Consider the following 21,645-nt stretch of genomic DNA (forward strand, 5'->3'; position numbering starts at 1 on the left):
TGATAGGGGTGAGCAATAACCGAATCGTTAACCGAAACCGAACCAAAAACCGACGAAACCGAACCGATATAACCGAATTAACTGAAATTAACCAAACCGAACTCTTCATTTTTTAATATTTTCAAGCTTTTTTCTCTCTATTTAATGCATTATATATATTAATAGTTTAATACTATCATTTTCATTTATTTATATCTCAATTTCATATATTTATACATTCTTTTCATGTAGTTATGCATTCATTTCATGTATTAAACATTTATTTTCATGTATTTTTAAGCAAAATTTTAGCCTAAGTTTAATACTAGCTATTAACCGAAATTAACCGAACCGATAACCGATCGGTTAGGTTGAGTTAATGCTAATAACCGAACCGAACCGTGCACACCCCTAGTAAATGAACTGTTTGGATTTCAAACCGACTATCTAGCTTCAGCATAAACTTTTTGTTTAGTTTCAAAGAGGTTATTATACAAATAGTAAAATGTCACGTCGGTGATTATTCATAATTCATAAAGCACTCTTCACTAGTTCAATAGCATTTCCAACATTTAAAAGAAAAAAAAAGGCCATGTTCACAAGATTCAGCAACCAAAGTAAAGAGAAAACGAACGATACAGAAATCGAAATGATTACTATCAATGGTAACATACAAGCCAAATGACTTTAATATATACAAATAAGCAACCAAACACCAGGGAATCACTAAAAACATCTAAAACGGTACAAAATAACATTTCTTCCATCACACAAGGCGCAGTGACCTTACGGTTGATTATACTTTAAAAGGTAAAAGAAAAACCATCTGCGACAGTTGGTTACCCCGTCACTGATCCCAATCATAAATCATATTATATTATTATCATTATCATCAGTCATCGGTGCCAAAGTAACGGTCACCAAATTCACCGAGACCAGGTATAACACGATACTCTTCATTCAAAGCAACATCGATCTCTGACGTTACTATCTTCACTGAAGGAAACCGTTTTGAAACACAATGGATTCCTTCTGGGGCCTAACCAAATGAATCACATGAATATATATTTAGTTAATAATCAGATTAGTCTATTCGGGTTACGTTTTATCTCTAACAGGTTAATGCATAAAACCTTGTACATTATTTTTATTTGAAGGAAAAAGGCTATGATCATAGGTCTATGCTTAACAAATAACTTTCTGAAGAATACAAATAGAAAATTAAATATTCAGTTAGCCTGCGAAACCATCTCGGAGTAATTTTTTTGCCACCCACTACCCAAAAATAAGTAACATGTAATTATAGATAATCAACAAAAAAAAAATATTTTTAACCACTAATCACAAACCAACTGTCAATCTGTCATTAAAAACTGATTGCATTTTCTTATCAAAATAGCATTAAAAACTGGTTGTAATCGTATTTGCTACACAGATTATTTATAAAAGTAATTTTTCTTTTCCCCAAAAAGTGCTTCAGGTCAGCTCAACCTATCCTAGTCAGCACCAAAATTTCCCTCTTAGAACTGTTACCGACCCACCCATTTTCCACCTCTACATATGTATTAGATCATGTAACCGAGCCATATGTAAACGAGAACTCACCGAGATGAGGTTGAGGAATATTATGTATGATTCTGGCACTCCTTTCTGTATCAGTAGCTCAATTGCCTGATTAGCTGAATTACCTGCAATCAAAAGAATAATCATTCTGAGATGGCCATTTAAAGTGCAATATTTGTCTATTGTTTATCATTATAAAAGGTTAAACATTTGCGAAGTAGTCAAGCATATAGTTATTACTATCATTATAAAAGTAGAGAAATACATAACAAACCTGTAGCAAGAACAGGATCCAGAAGAAGCACATGTCGTTCTGAAATGTCTTTTGGGAGTTTTTCATAGATAAGCTGCACATATTACGTTAAAAATATTGTTTGTTATAAATTAAAGAACTAAAAATAAAAAGGTGAATCTATTAATCAACAAACTAGAGAGATACTTAGTTACTTACCTGCTGCCCATTGTCACCGTCACGGTGGATAAGGATTTTTCCAATTTTTATGCCTTTACAACATGCACGCAATGCATTTTCCATACTTTCACCACTATAATACAAGAATTAAAAATGCTACAGTTATTTATCTGAATTGACAATCAAGTTGATACCCAAGTAGCATTAAGCATTGTAATTTAAAAAATCAATATCAACATGTCATAATCTGTTCATTATAACAGTATTACACTATTCAACATATAAAAATCCAACCTTCGAACAATTGAGATACCACACAGTTTTTTGCAAAAGTCAACTCCCCTATATACTGACCCTGCAACAACAGTAACTTGTCATTTATATTCAGGTAACAGTTATCCAGATTTACCGATTTTACTGAATGTCTAACAGTTGCTCAAACAAAATAATATCAAAAGGCTATAATACATCCAGTAAATTACTAAATTTTCATGACAAAACAAACTGTAAATTCTACCTGTAGGAGTGACAACTTGCATCTCAGTGAATGGCAAATGACCAAGACCATGCTCCACAACCTAGAACCAATTTCATAAAATTATTGGCATTTAATACTAAAAAAATACAAACTTTGACTATCAGGGTATCAGTTTACAAAAAGATCATACACGATAGAGAGTGATATACCAGTCGAATTAGCCGGTCTGAATAAAATACAAAATCATGCTTTGATATTTCCTTATCTCGAATTAATGTGTGCATGCCTCGAATCTATCACACAATTTATATCATAAAAAAATTATCAGATGAACGTTGTATTCTCCATATGTGACATGCAATTTAATGTTAATAAGAGAACTGGCAGAGAGAATACCTGAAATGTGGACTGAATTACATATACGTTGGGATATAATTTGCAAAGGTCATGCTGACCTAACTTTGTGCGTATGTGTTGCACTATCAAGTCTATTGCCACATGATTATCGCCTCCTCGTGGTATGATGACATCAGCATACTTTTTCGAGGGAAGGACAAAATCATCAAACGCAGGTTTAACAAACTTTGCATACTGCACAGATGAATACAGCGCCATATTTTAATGACAGTAAGTATTAAATCGTCGATCAAAACTTATAATCAAACATCAATGGTTAATGAACCTTACGAAAACTCCAAACATATACTCTTCGAGACTTTTAGAAAGTAGAGGAATTTACCTGCTCAAGCACAGAATTTACATCCCTGCCCCTCTCAACTGTGTCTCGTCTTAGTCTACGAGCAAGCCTCACATCAGCATCTAGTACAGTTATTTGTCAACAAATAATAAGTGAGACATGGTTAAGGAAATGAATGTGTATAAGCAATGTTTTGATGGTTGAACAAGTCATTTATTGCTACTATGGTAATAAAATGTAACTTAGTTTTTAAAATCGGTAATACAGTGAAAGTTGGTTTCTGTTTTGCACGTCACTTAAAGTTGGTAGCTGGAATCAGTAAATAACTAATTGATTCTTAAAGAAGGCTCAAGACTCAAAAAAGGGGAAACAAAACAGCACTAAAGCAAAAGAAAAATGAGGTACTTATCACAGATTCACAGCCATTTTAGGAATATAGGACTTCATTAATACAAAAATACTAAATAAATATGTAAGCTCCACGAGAATATGGTAACAATAAAGGGTGATCAAATATTAGAAAGCGAGCTAAACTATAAACACCTGTGTCAACAAATATCTTCATATTCATCAAGTCACGAACCCTTTGATCATGAAACACCAGTATTCCCTCCAAGATAATTACATCAGATGCATTGACCTAACAAGCACACAATATACAATTTAAAAATAAAATCATTAACAAAACAGAGAGGTGGCACACTTAAGTTTTAGCTTCAATCAAGCAACCTTGTACATAAGATGTTAAACCAAACCCCAAAGGGCAACTTAGAAAAATATGCACTTTGTAAGTATACCGTTTAAAAGGAGAGGAGATACATGCTTCTAAGATTATGAAATTAACACATTTTATGAATTTAAAACCTTTTAATTCATCTCACAAAGAACAATAGAGAACATTAGACATAATCCTCCTTAACAACAGGTATATATAACCCTAACCTTGAGAAGTTCTACAAACTAAAAAGGGGTCAAGGGATAACAATATAACATATTTGTAGGATAATTCAAATGAAACAATTCAACATGATTCACAGTTGTATTCTATTCAAGACTGTAAGTTCAGAAGCGAGTACCTGGCGGAAGGATTCGGAACATCTCCTATGGTTTTTGAAGTCATATATTGGAAGTTGTACCGACTTTCCTTGTTTGAGTGTTTCAATACATTCTAGCATTTGCTCTGTGTCAAAAGCATCTACAACAACACAAATATTTTACAACATGAGGCAGCAGCATTACAGAGGGCAAAATGAAAACCGACACAACCCAAAACTAATAAGAACATTACCAGGGTGATCAAAATTATACTCGTGAGCACGTTCAGATTCTTCAGCAGTCAAACCACGGTAAAATGAATCCTACACACGAGGAAAAAAAGGCATGTTAGAAACTTCATGTATCACAATCACAATCACAATCACAATCACAATCACAATCACAATCACAATCACAATCACAATCACAATCACAATCACAATCATAATCATGATGTGAATATTATGCACGAGATACTACATGGTAGCTTGATCAAAATACCTAAACACTATAAGTTTTGTATCTATCAAGCTTAGAACAAGTCAGTTAAGAAAACACATTAATATTCAATCACTCTTATTATTAATGTTTTCTGGCGTCTATGATTACAAATTGTTTGGATCCTGATCTGCTTAACAGACTCGGCAATACTTTTGATGGAGCCAGGAGTTAGCAATCCTCTTCAAATTTTTGAATCTAGTAACTGTATTTCAAAACTATAACTACATGATATATTAAACAAATTTCACCTTCAAAAGAAATCATAACTATATAATACCCTAAACATCAACCCCATAGCCAATATGCTAAAGCATAACTTCTTTAAGCATCAAATAGAACATCAATCATATATTCATATTCACACACCTTTGACAATTGTCTAATGACCAGTATCATACCGAAAGCACCTAACCTAGCAATCAACCACAACATTCACATTCCAAAGCTTAACAACAACACAGAAACAAACCTGGTTAACAAATACAACACAGTAATCATGAAGCCATTGAATAATCATATCACAAACCGTCGTCCTACCAGAAGCAGAGCATTAACTATACTCACACACATTTAACAATGATCTAATTACCAGTATCATTTAAAACTCACTTACATACCTACCTATTACACCTAACCTAACAATCGACCACAACATTCACATTCCAAATCTTAACAACAACACACAAACAAACCTGATTAACATGTACAACACGACGATCATGAAGCTATTAAATAATCATATCAAAAACCGTCGTCTTACCAGGAGCAGAACATTAATTAGTTATTAGTATCACTTAAAAACTCACTTATAAACCTAACTATTGCACCGAAAACACAATCAACCACAACATTCACATTAACAACACATAGACAAACCTGATTAACAAGCCCAACACGGTGATCATGAAGCTATTAAATAATCATATCACAAACCGCATCGTCTTACCAGAAGCATAACAGTAATTATACTCACACGACTCGAAAGCTCACTTATAAACCTAACAAATTGTACCGAAATCACCTAACCTAACGATCAACAACAACATTCACACTCCAAAGCTTAATAACAGCTCAAAACAAACCTGATTAACAAGCACAACACGATGATCATGAAGCTGTTGAATAATCATGTCACAAACCGTCGTCTTACCGGACGCCGTACCACCAGAAACACCTAAAACACATTCAAATCATCTAAATCAAACCTAAAACCCTAGCAATTGAGTATCTGATTAATTAACTGATCAATTAAAACCTACCGATGACAAACGGCTGTTTGATTGAATCGGAGAGTAAAGAGGATGATGAAGAAGAAACGAATCGGTTGTTGTCGAGATGTAAGCCGGAGAAATGAGGACCGGAGGCTGCTTCCATGACGTAATCTATCGCCGTCGTTTGCTCCGGCATCGTTGACGGAGAGTGTGAGCACAAGTCAACAGTGAGTGGTTTGAGAAAGTAAGCAAAAGCATAAAGAAAGTGTGGGTTTGTTCGATAATAATAAACGGTATATTCCGGTATATTTTCTTGGAATTGCAAGTAATTCATCAATACGACATATTAGTGGGATTTGAACCCGAAATGTAGCACAAATCAGTTTGGGTTAAAACCGATTTTGTTTGGTCAACAAAATTCAAAACTGGTTTTTTAATTGAAACCGGTTTCTTGACTATGTTACGATCAATTTCGGTTCAGGTTTTGATCGTTTTGGATCTGGTTTTGGTTGGTTAACCTGTTTGGAACTGGTTTTGGTGGAGAAAATTACAACCGGTTTCGAACCTATGGTTTCAATCGATTCCAAACCGGTTTCTACATAATCGGTTTTAAACCGGTTCGGTTTCGGTTCGGTTTTTGGGTTGGTTCAGTTAATCGGTTTATTTGCCCACCTCTACTGGTGCTTTACACAACTTTAAACCTGGAAATATAACATATGAGTGGCGGTTATATTTTGATTGTTTCATCATCATCATCATCATACTCAGTAAATCCAACCAATAGCAAAAGTATGGTAGAGTCTGAGGAGGGTAAGATTTAGACAGCCTTACATCTACCCATAGGAAATTAGGAATAGAGAGACTACTTTCAGTGAGACCCCGACTCGATAGTAGTTTTGCATCAAGTCTTGGACATAAGGCACATAACACTCAACCATCCGGACACCGGCTGATTGGTGCATGTACCTTTGTCTTTCGGCCATCAACGCCACCACATGATGCCTGATTAACCTTCCGCCACTTTTAACGTTATTTTCACAACAATAGTAAAATAACGTCAAAATTAGTGTAATTTCACTTTTGCCAACCCAAGGGCCCACACATAAATACATTTATATGCACGCACCACAACCAGGGCGTTATATTTTGATTGTTTAAATATATTAAAATGATTTGATTGTATGATTATTAAAAATTAGAGGCCTAACTATAACCAAAAACCAAGCGGTCAACTAATCAAGTAATCATAGTAAGTTAGCCATTAGCACCCGTTTTGTTTGGTTATAGTTAATTTCGGTTAACATAATAGTTTTTAGTTAGCGATTCGGTTTTTCGGTTATAGTGGCTCTAACTTTTGATAATCATACAATCAAATCATTTTACTACATTAAACAATCAAAATATAACCAAAACTCATATGTTATATTTCCGGGTTTGAGCATGCGTTCATCAACCCACTTTAACCTAAACTGAATGTCTGTATGGAACCTTGTATGTTTGTATTTTTTAAAATTTTATACCTCTATTTTCATCCTTTGTAATTATGTTGCAACTATCTATCAAGAGTAAAGATATTGGTTTTTGATGTTTTGAATAGTTGTGGTTAAACTTATAAATAAGTGGATTTCAGTGTGTGCCATGTGGGATGTGTGTGACAGGTTGATTATTTTACTCATTACGATATTGTTGTTTGTGTACTTAGTTTGAAGATTTTTCTCTTACATTAAGACGTATGGTTAGTTATGATATCAATTTGCGTGTCTAAATTGATCATATTATTTTATTGTTACAACTTACAACCCAATGCAACATAAGCACATTCCAATAACATGGACCACTTTGCAAAGAAATCTTCTTTAAATAATTGAATATAATATAATCACTTTCAAAACACCTTGATCAGAAAAACTAAGTAGAACTAAGAACCAAACCTATATGGATTAGAAACCATCCACGTTCAGTTTATACTTATATGTGTATATATTTGAAAACAACTTTCGATTCGGTTCGGTGATTTCTAAGGACTCGATTCACGGTTTAATTCAAGGCTGCAACCAGGCAAAGCTTGGGCGAGTTCGTCAGGGGGGACTCAAAATATATTATAAAAATCATAAACTAGGGGGGCCGGCCTCAAATTTTTGGTATAAAACGGGTAAATTTACACTACGTATACAAATTTTCGGACGGAAAAAGGGTCGATTTACACTACCGCGAAAAAAAAAACAGGGGGGGGGGGCACCCCCGGCCCTAAGGAAGCTTCGCCCCTGCAGGCGACGGTTCAAACTTAGCTACAACACATAAACATATTTATACTTATAACCTCAAAAATAAGTACAGTATAATTGTCTTAACATAATCGTTAGACGTCGGATATACGACTTCTGATATATAAACATTCACAAATCACAAGTTCAAGAATCGGTTCATGACAGTTGATCAGTCAGTGCACCTTTTTTTACTTCTGTTTGTAGTTTTGTACCCTCGGTAAGCAGCCGTGCACCTGCACAATCTCCACCTATCTCTCCCTCTTCGACCTTACCACGCCACCATGAACCGTCGCCACCTCAAGGCTCCCCACCGCCACATTTTCTCCATCACAATGCTGCTCTCTTTGGCTTTCACTAAAAAGTTCAGAAAGTCTCTTTGTCTTCTTTACTGGGACTGCAGACGGTTGAGATAGGGTCATGGAAGGCGTGTGGCTATCAATGGCAGGCACACGCAGTCCAGAAGAGAAGTTATGATGCACTGGTGTATTGGCTATTGATGGTGTGAATTCTGCAATATGGTAATTTGGTTAAAAACACCAAATAAGAATAAAGCATACAGCAAAAAAATATATATATAAATAGACATTTATAAACTTTTTATCAAAATATATATATGTAATATCATTTCTTACCTCCATTAACACTCATGAAATCAGATTCACAGTCTGAGTCTAACCAAGCTTGGGAATCGAAAAACGTCTCCTCTGCAATGTGAAATAAGAAACATATATCAATCGGTCGAGCGAAAACTGGTCAGTAGGCTTGATCCAAAACACATTTTATATATATAATTACGTGTTAATTACTATTTCATCGAAATATGTTATTTCAATAATAACCTAAATTTATTAATTCATGTATGCATTGACAGTAGATTTTAAACAGCTTTCGACTCAGTCTCCTATTTAGCTAATTTGTTTAAATATTACACGTTTAGTCTGATTAACATAAGCTGTATAAAATTTCAAGTCTTACGAAAGTGATTAGTAAAAACTATTAACATTCAGCACAAAGTAGACCACCAACTAATAACACGTAAGTCAAGTCAAACCATGTTTAAATCATTGACATCCATCACCAACAACTCTTAAATCTTAATTTATATGGAACAGATGGGATGATAGCATCATTTACCTGGTATTCAACAAGCTGCATATATATTCTGAAGGACTTTAATATTTAATAACAGAGCTAACCTTTTTAGCACTCTTCCACAGTAAGCAAAGAATAAGACAACTTTATTCAAATTGCAAGCAAAAACCATGACAATGCACAAATGCGTAGTAACTACAAATTCCGGTTTGTCATATCGTAATAGTCATGTCAGTAACAAATTACTCACTTAGTCATGAGATACAGACGCACTAGCGTATCTACTTTTACTCGCGTATGGACGTTTACCATGAGTATTGACTTGAATTAATGTGATATACGGCACTATAACACATCTAGATTGTTCAGCGTGTATATTTTAAGTTATTCAAGTGTGGAATAAAAATATTTAGGTTGTAGGCGAGTAAATTTATATACGTTAGTAAACAACCAAGGCTTGTGTAGTTCATGTATGTATTGGAATATGTATTGTCACAAGACTGATTATATTCCATTTGATATGTGATTACAATGTATATATAGGTTCCAATAGTTTGATCTAGCATGATGATAAAGTTATAACACACAAACAGTACTTACATGATAATAACATACCAACAAAAAAGTCAGAAACCACCATAAAAGCTACAGTATGAATCAAGCAAAGAAGCCAACAAACAATTAGAAGACAAATTAAATAAACAAATAAACCCAAAAAGACCCACCAATGGTCCCCTATTGAGTCACAAATCCCCAAATGTACATAACATTTATACACCCAAAATCCAATATATAGATAGTACCGTACCGGTATCGAACCAATACAGTACCGAAAAATATAAATACTGAAAGCAAGTAAAACCATATACTGAATAGTGAATATCATACCCATTTTTTGGGTTTGGTACCAGTGCCATTAAAAATACCTGCTACCGAAAATATGTGAGATGAATACCGGTACTGATTTTTTGCTCGGTCCCGGTACCATTGAGTAACTAATACCCATACCGGTTTTGTTCAGTCGGTATCGGTACCAATACCATTAAAAATAATGAAACCGAAAGGTACCGGTACAGATACAGAAAATATGAAAAGGCAACTACGGGTACCCATTTTGTCAAGTCAGTACCGGTACGACTGAAAATATGAAAAAACAAATACGGATACCGATTTTGTCAGTCGGTACTAGTATCATTGAAAATACCTAAACTGAATATACAAATACTGGTACCGATTTTATTCGGTTGGTACTAGTATCATTGAAAATACCTAAACTGAATATACAAATACCAGTACTGATTTTGTTCGGTCGGTACTAGTATCATTGAAAATACCTGAACTGAATATACAAATACCAGTACCGATTTTATTCGGTCGGGTACCAATACCGAAAAAATGAAAAAAACTAATAACAATACGGTTTTGTCTGTATCGTACCAGTACCATTAAAAATACCGAAACCCCAAAAGGTACAAATACTCGGTACCGGTATCCAGTAAAAAATGTTCATCCCCTATGCAGCCAAAGCTATAAATGAAATTAAAAATAAAATAAATAAAAACCTAAAAGCCAAAACAAACACGTAATAATAATAATAATAATAATAATAATAAAGCGTATGGAAGAAAACCGATACCATGAACCAAGTGAGGTTTAGCAGCAGGACCGGCATTAACGACCGGAAGTTTTTGTTTAACCGGTGACGGAACAATCGCCACGTGGCAGTTGTCCGGTTTACGAGTAGACGTAGATGAAACGTGCACCTTCATTGTAGACGATGATGATTTGTGATCCGATGAAACACAGGCGCCCATTGCTTTTGTATGATTTTAAACTTTTTGTTTGTCACAATAATAATAATATTGTAACAAAATGTATCACCTTATGTGTGTGATTGATTATGGTATAAATTGTGGTTGGGGTGTAAAGACAGAATGGAGCAGAATGAATAATTGAAGGGTGTGAGGGAAAGCATGTTATTGTTATTGTTATTGTTATGTTATAGACTACAAACTATAGAGAGAGTATTAATTATTAAATATTAATTTGAAATTTTTATATTATTTCTTACTTTGTTTTTGAAAGCTAAGATCCAAAATTATATATTTAATTAATGGGAATCTATATTATATAATAAATAAAGATTCTTAATGTCATATGGCGTCACACAGTATAGTTTTCTACAAAATTTTTCCACTTATCTCTCTTATTAAACACATTTTTCTTTTTATTAATAGTTTTATATTTAACTTTTTTTATTCTTTCTTTATCATTTTTTTCTCTTTTTAATAATTATTTTCTTATTTAAAAGTTTAATACAAACATAGATATATTATTTAGTTTTATATAAATATGTTGTATTAGTTATTAATATTAAGCTTTTATAAGTAACAAATTTTCACGTTAATTTAGATAATAATTGATTTCAAATAAATAAATTTTAACTTTATGTTTGTTTTGCAATGAAAATTAATAAAAGCTAAAGTCAAACACTATAGATGGTTTGATTTGTTTTTGAGACAACATGTTTTAACGCATGGTAAACTATGTGTTTCATTATCTAAAGTTGAAATAAAAAACAAAACGAAACTACTAATTTTGAAATGTAGGTTAAAATTACAAATATAGAATACAAAAAAATATTTAGAGATTTATGAATTTTCAACAGCTTTGTATTTCCATATTGTGTAATATGTAATTTATTCTACTATATATTATATATTTATATCAGTTGAAAATATTTACATTTTGTTATTATCTAAACCAATTTATTTATTCTAACTCGTATTCTACACGGGTCTTATTACACATGAGTGATCCTTACAAAATTTTTCCATTTCTCTCATGTTAAATATATATTTCTTTTTCTTATTAATAGTTTTATATTGTATTCTTTTTTTCTTTTCAATATATTATTATTGAGTGAACTGCGGTTTTCGCCCTTATGGTTTGTCGAAATTTGCGGTTTAATCCAATACTTTTCCCTCATCTCTCTCATATTAACTATGTTGATCATTACAAAATTTCCCCTCATCTCTCTCATATTAACTACATTTCTCTTTTAATATTCCATTTTCAGTTTTTAATAATACCATTCAATTTAAAAAGAATTAATACTATCATAAATATGTTAATTTGTTTAATATAAAATGTATTGCATTAGTTATTAATATTAGATTATTTATAAGTAACCAATATGAAACGAAGGTGTTTCTTTAACCGATTAAAGTATCAAAGATTGTTCATGTCAAAACAGCTTAAGATTCGAATGAGTTTTGGTTCACAAGTTGGTTTAAGAAAGCTGTCATTTACAACTGAGTTTTGATATAAAAAAATAACAAAGGAATAATTTATGATTTATGAATTTTCTAACAACTTTTTATTTTCAAATTGCGTAATGTGTAATTCTTTTACTGTATAATATATCTTTATATATATGATACATTTTTTTTGTATTTCACATTATGTTATTATTAAAAAAATTACTTATTCTAACCCGTGTGCTACACGGGTAACTAACCTAGTGTTTAATAAAGATTTGTCCTTTTCATCTTCCTAGATCATGTATAAGGATAGAGAAAATATAATATATTTTTTTGAGGTTTTTTTTAGTATCAATACGCTATTGGTATTTTACCGACATGTTTGTCACTGGTACTGAACTGTACATTATTGAGCATTTTTGGTATCGGTCCGGTATCAAACTCATCACTAATTCATATCAGTTCGAAAATAATAATAAAAATAAGTGAAAAACGTTTTGTCACCGTCACGCATGTAAAAGGGATTTTTTTACGCATGAAAAACGTTTCTTCACCGCAACGCCCAGATTCAAGAAGTGGTACAATGGTATCCGTTTTTTGAGTGTTGTAATATCAGTACGGTACTAGTATTTTACCGACCTGTTTGTCATTGATACATGTATTGTACCGTACCGAGCGTTTTCGGTACCGGTCTGGTACCGAGCTCATTACTAATTTGCAGTAGTTCGAAAATAATAATAAAATAAAAAAAGTGAAAAACGTTTTGTCACCGGCACAAATGTAAAAGGATTTTTTTTTTGCATGAAAAACGTTTCGTCAACGTCACCGCGACGCCCAAATTCAAGAAGTGGTACAATGGTATAGGGATTTTTTTACTTTCGTCAACGTCACCGTGACGCCCAAATTCAAGAAGTGGTACAATGGTATAGGGATTTTTTTACTTTCGTCAACGTCACCGTGACGCCCAAATTCAAGAAGTGGTACAATGGTATAGGGATTTTTTTACGGTGATGTAACAGATGGATTCTTGTTAATAATTATTTTTAGTTAGATATCAACTATTTAAATGCTTACTTTTATTAAAAACTTAGTATTTTCATTATATGATCATTCTTCTAGCGCAAAGGATAACCACTATAATAACCATTGCGTACGCTTCATTCTCTTTGATCTTATCTTTGATTTCTTTTTATGAAGTCGCACGGGAGCCAGGGCGAGGGCGTGCTATCTAAGAATAGCTCCATGGATCTCATCGGAAATGTTTGATGCTTCTTGGGGCTTCTTTAACGAGTGTGAAGTCGCCCGATAAATTGACTAGTAGATCGAAGAAATTGTCAAAAGTACTGTTGGGCCATAAATTCCAGTATAAAGAAGACAAATTCTTAGTAGGTAAACCAAAAAACCGAATGAATGGAAAATTTCATCTAGTTTTGAGATATTATTCATCATAGATAAAAATAATAGAACTTGAAAGAAAATATAGTAGTATAAAACTATAAACACAAGAAAATAACAAGACATGTGTTGATGTGCGTTTTTCTTTTTCTTTTTTCTCTTTTTCTTTATTGAATTTTAATAATTTAAACTTTAATTTATTGATCGGGATTATTTACAACTGAAAATAAGGTTTCATACGGTCCAAACTTTCAACCTATTTTCCTTTAGCAATCTTATACGTATATTCCATGTCATCAACAAGCTAACGAAGTTAATTTTCAGTTAATATGAAATTGTTGGAGGAAAATATGTTTAAAGTGAAGGGTGCCATAAAACATTTATTTAGTTAGTATTAACCCCGACCAATATATCAAAATTGGCATTATTAAAATCCAGTAGCCTTTGTATTTCATTATGAGATCATACCATATAGTGATATAGACCATCTCAAACTCGCAACTTGAGAGCCGGTCATGACAATCCTTTTGAAGAGCAACTGACTATAGAGGAGAGCCCTTTAGAGGACATCTATAAGGCTAGGTGTAGTGGTTGATATTAAATGAGCATGTTAAAGTGTCATGTGGGTAATCGGGTTTTAACTAACTCACCATTTAACATAAATGTAGTGTTTTAACTAAAAATTAAATAAAAGCAAAAAATATAGAAAATATGTGATTGGTTGGTTTGCAAGTGGCCCCACCTCATTCACTCTCTTCCCCCTTGTCTTTAAGACTTTGGCGAGAGGCCCCATGGCGCTCTTGGCTGGCGAAGACGTAGCAGGGTTAGCACCTAAGCTGTCGAGTTGATAGCAGTGGAGCTGGAGATGGTGGTGGTGGTGATGGTGGTAGGGATGGAGGTGGAGTTGATGGAGAAGAAATGAGTGGTAAGAGATTCCCATTTGTACTTTTGAGTGAACATAGCGTTTGGTAAAGGTGGTGGTGTTCGGTAGCGGTGGAGATGGAGGTGGATGGACGCAAACCAAATCTCTCATAACCACATGGACTCATTATAACTTTATAAAAGGGCATAAATGTCCTTTCAACTTCTTTTTTTTGTGCAAAAAATGAACCACAAGGACTCAAACCGAGGTGCCCTGAAACCATCAGGGCGCAACTGCATTCTTGGGTCATTTTGACTTTTGGGGTCACAACATGCGCCCACATTACACTGCTTTTATTTCTTTTACACAATATTCTAATGCATACATGTTAAACAAACTAACAAAGTATGTTTACTATAATAAGTAAAAACTTTTATAAATAACTTGATTAGGTATAAAAACAATTCGATTATGCAAAATAAATGCATAAAGTAATGATAACGTGAAGATGTAAAGATATATTAGGGTGTGCGGATGAGTGAATACATCTACAGTTAAGTGTGTTTGGACAAAAGCAATTCAGTGAAAACTTCTTATATTCAGTAAAAACTTATGTCATAAGAAGTTTTCACTCGGCCAATGAAAACAAATCATTATTAAGCTTATTATGAACAAAGAGAATAATATTAATCGGTTTTAAAATATGAATGAATCTTAATTTCAACTTGCATCACTACAAATCGGACTTTCACCGATTCGCATCTACTTTTATTTTTCTGTATTTGATTTTTTTCGTCGGTAAAAGTCTGTTTTCTAGCAGTGTACTAATTAAGTTGTTTTTAAGCTCGTGTCATTACGCTGCACCATCTGGTTTCTGTTCGGATTCAGCTGTGGCCTGTACTTGAGCCGCATACTGCAAGTTCCAAAGTACATCTTCAAACGAAGGCCGGTGTGTGGGTTCTATAGATGTACATTTGTTGGTGATCGATATCACAATCGATAATGATTCTTGTGAGCAAGTTGTTAACACCACTGGATCAACAATTCTTTGCCTGCCATCTTGACTTCCAAATGATTTCTGATTCATAAACGAAAATAATATGAACAAAGATTTCCAAAATTCATATGTTGCATTAAATTGGTATTATTGCATAGAAATAAAATAAAAAATAAAATTGATCTTTATAGATATTTTCAAAAAAAGATTTGCAATGGGATATCATGTACCATTTCATTAAGCAGAAACGCCTCGCCTTTTCCTGTAACGATTGGACCGACGAGTGCTTCAAGCAAAACGAAACCAAAATCATAAACGTCGTCAGCCAACTTTTTCATACGCCTGCAACATATAAATCAGTGCATCACCATATAATCAAGGCTTGGGTTATACATACACAAGATAAGTTATTCATACATCAGGAGAGCCTATACAAGTCGTATAGGGTCTATACGACTCGTATAGATGCATAGTCAAGTCATTTTCGATCAGGAGTGTAAGGTTTTATTCCTTTGTATCGTATAGCCCCTATACGAGCCGTATAGGGCTATACGACTCGTGTAGGGTCTATTTGACTCGTATAACTTAAAAAAAAAACTTTCAAATTACAAAGTATTAAAAATAACATCCGAGTTGATTACAAACTAGAAACACGTAATTCACAAGTATATATATTAGGCTTATATCCTAATGTGACAATCAGTCGTACAACTTTTGGTATTATCTTACAAAGCAACACACAAATCTTACATGGTTGGAGATAGAAAAACTGATACCTGGTCTATACGGGTTGTATATCACCTATATGAGTCGTATAGACCAGACAATAATTATACATCTCCGGTCAAAGTACATGCTGTATATATGAGTCTTATAGACCCTATACGGCTCGTATAGGTCACAGACGAGTTATGTGGGCTATACGAGCTGGAAAATCTATACGGCTCGTATAGGGTCTATACAGCTCGTATAGACTGCAAAAAGTTGTCACACTGTCACCTTCGTACGCATGTCAATAAATTAGGGTTATACGACTCGTATAGGCCCTATACGAGCCATATAGACTAAAGACTTATTCACACACCAGGGGGCTCGTGTTTGTATATAACCACCCTATAATCAGTACACTACTATAAGAATGTAACCAACTTTGATCCGATTTCTATTTAAGATAACCAACTTTGTTCCTCTTTATTAAAAAACCTTCAAAATACTAACATATACATACAAACACAATAATATTTTTATTTTAAAATATCGGTAAAAATTAATTGAAAATGATAAAAATAATCAAGTAACAATATGTTGTGAGGCTGTGTTACATTATTTGTTGTAATTACAAAAGAAAGAGGTGTTTGTTACCATGATTTTGGACCATCTCCCTTCACCTACATCAACATATTATAACTCATGTCATGACAAATTTGATCCAAAAGTCATGTCAAAATAAAATAAAGAAATTAAAAAAAAAAACCTCAAGCTGTTCTAATCCTTCAGTAATTATGGACATTTCATAGTCACTTAGCTTTGGAATTCGATATTCATCAAGCAGAATATTATTCGTTCTTAATCGATTGCTTGAAGAAGCAGGGATTACACCTGTATGCAGAAAATGTACCGCTTTTGCAGTTCCAATAAGAACTGCTAACCGATCCGACCATTTAAGAATGTGATCAGGAGAACACTCTGCAATTATCATTGCAAACAATTTATTACTAATTATAGTAAGTTTAATAACTGAGTCACATTTTATTAGTGACTATAGCATATGATTTGTTAATCATTTTAGCATGTGACATCTTATTTGTCATATGGTGTGACCTTTAATAATTATATTTAGAAAGATAATTTTTTTTTGAACTTGTAAATAAAATTTATTTTTACATACTTGCGAGATGAGTGCGAAAACTTCCATTAGATATATACTCATACACAGGTAGACTCTGCTTGAAGTGAAATCTTCTAAACCCGAATCATTAATGCAATAACCCAAAAAACCAACAAGATGCGGGTGTCGAAGCTTTGATAGAAGATCTAATCTAACTTTCAAGTTTCGGGTTGAATATTTTTTAAATAATGAGAGAGATCGAATAGCGATGTAGCCTCCGTTTTCTAGTTTTCCCTTGTAAACCTACAAAAAAAGTAGGATTTTTTAGATTACTACAAGTTTTGACTTTTGAAGTCAATCTTAATAGTTTAAAGACTCAAAGTGAGACAAATAATACCTTTCCTATCGAGCCTTCGCCTAGAAACATCAATTCAGAGAAATTGTTAGTGGCTTCGATTAATTCTTCGATAGCAAACACACGACATGCTGGTGCAACTTGTGTCCCGAGTTTAGATGCTTCAGATATAATCCCTATAATGAAAAATTCTAAATAAAAAACATACATCCTCAGAATAACATTTGGCTATAATATGATAATAACTTAATATAATTAGGCAAAACTTACTAGCATTTGCAAGAACCTCAGAAGAGATCGCGGAAGGTAAACTATCTTGAATAACTTTTGGCACTGTGTTTTGTAGAGTAACGCTCTCGCTTTGATGTTGTCTATTATTATAAAATAATCTAACAAATGTCACTATGACCAAAAATATCACCATTAAACTACTAACACCAATTATAATCCAAACAACACTACCCAATGAGTGTTTCTTCTTTTTCTTCACAATATCTTCTTTGCAAATATCGAAACGTTGTTGTTCATTACCCGTATTCAAGCAGTTTCCATTGACGTTCACGACTCGTTTATTGCTAGCATTTGCATCCAAACAAGAAGGAAGACTACCCATAAACCTATTGCTTGAAATATCAACAAAGCCAAGATTTCTCCCACATTTGATGATGTCATGAAGGGACCCACTTAACATATTGTATCCAAGATTCAGATAACTTATGTTAGGCAAAGAAAACAGCTCGGATGGCGGCAGGCCCACCAAGAAATTGGAAGATAGATCAAGGTGTTGCAAGTGATTAAGTTCACTATATTCTTCAGGAATGGTACCTTTAAATGAGTTGTTACTTAAAAGAATTGTGGTAACTCCTTTAGGCAACAATGGAAGTTCGGAATCGAAAAGATTTTCCATCAAATCGAGTAAGTTTAAACTAGATAAGGTAGTTAAATCGGGTAACTCACCCGTGAGGTTATTGTGAGACAGTGACACGTCAGTGAGTTTTGTGAGTTTGGTAATTGTTGATGGAAACTGACCGTTTAATCGGTTGTTTTTCAAGCTAATAATGGTGAGATTTGACAATGGGTTGAACCAATTTGGAAATGACTCATTAAATAAGTTATCATCTAATGTTAAAGTATGAAGCTTTTTGAGTCTTGATAAATGATTTGGGATTGAACCAAACATGAAATTTGAACTCATGTCTAAAACTTCAAGGGAAGATAATCTATAGATTTTATCAGGAAGTGGACCCCATATACCTAAAGAAACTAAACTAAGAATCTTTAAATTATTAAATCTTGTTAATGTGACAACTAATGTATCAATGGAGAATGTTTGAGATAAAGTTTTGTTTAGAAATGCATACCCATGAAACTCACTAACCTTAGAAAGTTTATCTCCAAAGATTTTGAGCTCGGAGACCGAATCATTTTCGCATTTGATGCTCACTTGTGGGCTCGAACCCATGTTACAAAAATCACCATTAAAACTTCCCCAACTTCTTAATTGCATGGGATACTCCAAATGCTTTTGGACTAGAAGAAGAAGTTGAGTTTGAATTGGTTGTAATTGATTAGTATTTGAGATAAAGAAACCCCATGAAAGAAATAATATGAACAACAATAAATTGGAGCAGTAGCACCCCATTTGACAAATGATTTTGGCTCCAAATCTTTTTTTAATGAAACCTTAATGCATTGTTCTGGAAACCAACAAGACCCATTGCAAGATTCTCAAAACCAAAGTTAGTTAAAAAGATACTGGTTTAGAGTGGAAGTTAAAGACAAAAGTACATAAGAAACACTCAAAACAAAAGACAGAGAGACAATATGGTTTGGTTGTGGGACATTTAATGCATTGTGTCTTATGTTTGTATATAACAACAGATTCATGTGGCGATTATTTTATAGTAGGGTTTAGTTGTGGGACCATTAATGTATTGTTATGTCACATTATCAATTAATATGGTTGGTTCTCTTTAAGGGGTGTGACCGTGCGAGATACTTGATAGGGAATAAATAAGAGTCCGCTATGGTTTTTTATTTGTGATTTGTCTAAATATGCGGTTTTAGTTCAATAGTTTCAAATTTGTGATTTTCGCCCCCTGTGGTTTCATTTCACTTGCAATTAAACCCGAATTCATTAATCCCGTTAAGTTTGATTGTTAAACCCATCAGCGTGTCCCTCAGGTGAGGGGCATTTTTGTCCTTTTTCTCTCCAAATAAACCTAGTCGTAATCCCTCACGTGAGGGGTTGGGAGGTATTTGGGGGAAACAAATGACAAAACTGCCCCTCACGTGAAGGGTATGCTGATGGGTTTAACAACCAGACTTAACGGGGTTAATGAATTCGGGTTTAATTGCAGGTAAATGAAACCACATGGACGGAAATCCTAATTTAAAACTATTTGACTAAAACCGCATATTTGGACAAACTACATGTCGAAAACCATAGTTCACTCAATAAATAAAAAGCTTGAAACAAACTGAGTCTTATTGAGCTCGAGCTCAACCCGATCAGAGCCTAGAAAAAGTGATGGTTGTGATAATGTGTATTGTGAGAGAAGTGTTAAATCAAATAAAGATTAAGGTAACCATTTTTTTTTTTGGTTCTATTTATTTGTTTGTTTATTATTCTTAAGAAAACAATCATGTGCATTGATTATTGATGGGGGCATATGTAGGGTAATATTTGGAGAGTTTGCGAAAAGACAAATGTGAAATTGATGTAGAATGGTGTTAATTGACCAATTGACCAATTGACAAAAGCAAGCTGGCAAAAAATAGACCCTCCTCAACTATTAAAATGAGGAGAGTAGGTTTTTTAGAATATATATGTTAACTATTTTTTTTAATATTTTATAACTAAAAATATATAAAGTATTTAGTATACTTACTTTAATTGATATCATGGCCTATTAGTCTAGTCATATGGTGTTCATTCTCACAAATGTAAAGTTATGGGTTCAATAATATCTTTACTAGTGCAAGGTAAATGTGACCTTTAAGTGTTAAAAAATTGTTGTTAAAAGATACTGTATATATATACTTTAAATGATAATATTATCCGCATGTCTTATTATATACATTCATGACACACATTTTACTTTTTTTATTTATACGTAAAACCGAGTATCTATTTTTACGCTATTTTCAGAAAAGTATATTAGACTTACTATATACATTGTGGTGTCGGGGTGGGAGAGGACGATGATGCACTTATCTTACATTTTAAAAACTACAAAATGTCTTATAGAAAAATATGAAATTTTTTGATGAAAATTATAATTTTATATATAAAAATAAAAATAACGTAATACTAAAATTTACATGTGGGTCGACATTGTTCTTACGCTGAGTAAACCTCATTGTTCATTCGTCTTTTGGTGATTAAACATTATGGATGGTTCATGGTTGGATGGATGGAGGGATGTACCTATATATTAAACTTAATCCTTCGGTGCCCAATAATACATAATTTTAAAAGGGTGTGATCAAATTCGATTTGTGTAGACTATGTTGACTATCGACTATTGTTACGAATGGCCCTGAGCCCACAACATATACAACATGACAAAGGTTACTTGGCTCTGAATGATAATTCTGAATCATCCTATTATCACTTTCAGATTAAAGTATACTGATAGTTTACTTGAAATCTTAATGGAATGTCTTAATAAAAAGTATAGAATGAGTTTTGTGTTATTATTAAGTGA

At 33.2% G+C, this 21,645-nt stretch overlaps 1 protein-coding gene and 1 pseudogene across 2 annotated transcripts; both read right to left on the bottom strand.

Annotated features, from left to right (window-relative positions):
- Positions 1 to 579: 579 nt before the first annotated feature.
- LOC143560841 (uridine/cytidine kinase UKL1, chloroplastic-like) lies at positions 580 to 6,138 on the bottom strand. Its single transcript, XM_077049049.1, has 14 exons — positions 5,925 to 6,138; positions 5,748 to 5,839; positions 4,418 to 4,487; positions 4,206 to 4,324; positions 3,673 to 3,769; positions 3,172 to 3,251; positions 2,829 to 3,023; positions 2,642 to 2,725; positions 2,472 to 2,532; positions 2,249 to 2,309; positions 1,994 to 2,087; positions 1,817 to 1,889; positions 1,585 to 1,667; positions 580 to 1,018 (listed from the first exon to the last, which is right to left on the bottom strand). Exons 1-14 carry the CDS (start codon positions 6,070 to 6,072, stop codon positions 872 to 874), a joined length of 1,404 nt encoding a protein of 467 aa, XP_076905164.1. The 5' UTR covers positions 6,073 to 6,138; the 3' UTR covers positions 580 to 871.
- A 9,319-nt stretch (positions 6,139 to 15,457) lies between these two features.
- LOC143560817 (putative inactive leucine-rich repeat receptor-like protein kinase At3g03770) lies at positions 15,458 to 19,661 on the bottom strand (annotated as a pseudogene). Its single transcript, XR_013140190.1, has 7 exons — positions 18,206 to 19,661; positions 17,978 to 18,111; positions 17,641 to 17,883; positions 17,227 to 17,438; positions 17,115 to 17,140; positions 15,983 to 16,094; positions 15,458 to 15,833 (listed from the first exon to the last, which is right to left on the bottom strand). The product of XR_013140190.1 is annotated as a putative inactive leucine-rich repeat receptor-like protein kinase At3g03770 (transcript).
- Positions 19,662 to 21,645: the final 1,984 nt, after the last annotated feature.

This window comes from Bidens hawaiensis, unplaced genomic scaffold, assembly GCF_021521415.1.
Source record: "Bidens hawaiensis isolate Kalapana, Puna unplaced genomic scaffold, B.hawaiensis_p1.1 tig00020455_1, whole genome shotgun sequence".
Taxonomy (NCBI): domain Eukaryota; kingdom Viridiplantae; phylum Streptophyta; class Magnoliopsida; order Asterales; family Asteraceae; genus Bidens; species Bidens hawaiensis.

Excerpts from the sequence above, each read along its gene's own strand:
- LOC143560841 (XM_077049049.1), bottom strand. The coding sequence starts at position 6,072 with ATGCCGGAGCAAACGACGGCGATAGATTACGTCATGGAAGCAGCCTCC. Across the intron at positions 3,024-3,171 it reads TAAATTCTGTGCTTGAGCAG|TATGCAAAGTTTGTTAAACC; the intron begins GTAAATTCCTCT and ends TCATCTGTGCAG. Across the intron at positions 1,668-1,816 it reads GGATCCTGTTCTTGCTACAG|GTAATTCAGCTAATCAGGCA; the intron begins GTTTGTTATGTA and ends TTTTGATTGCAG.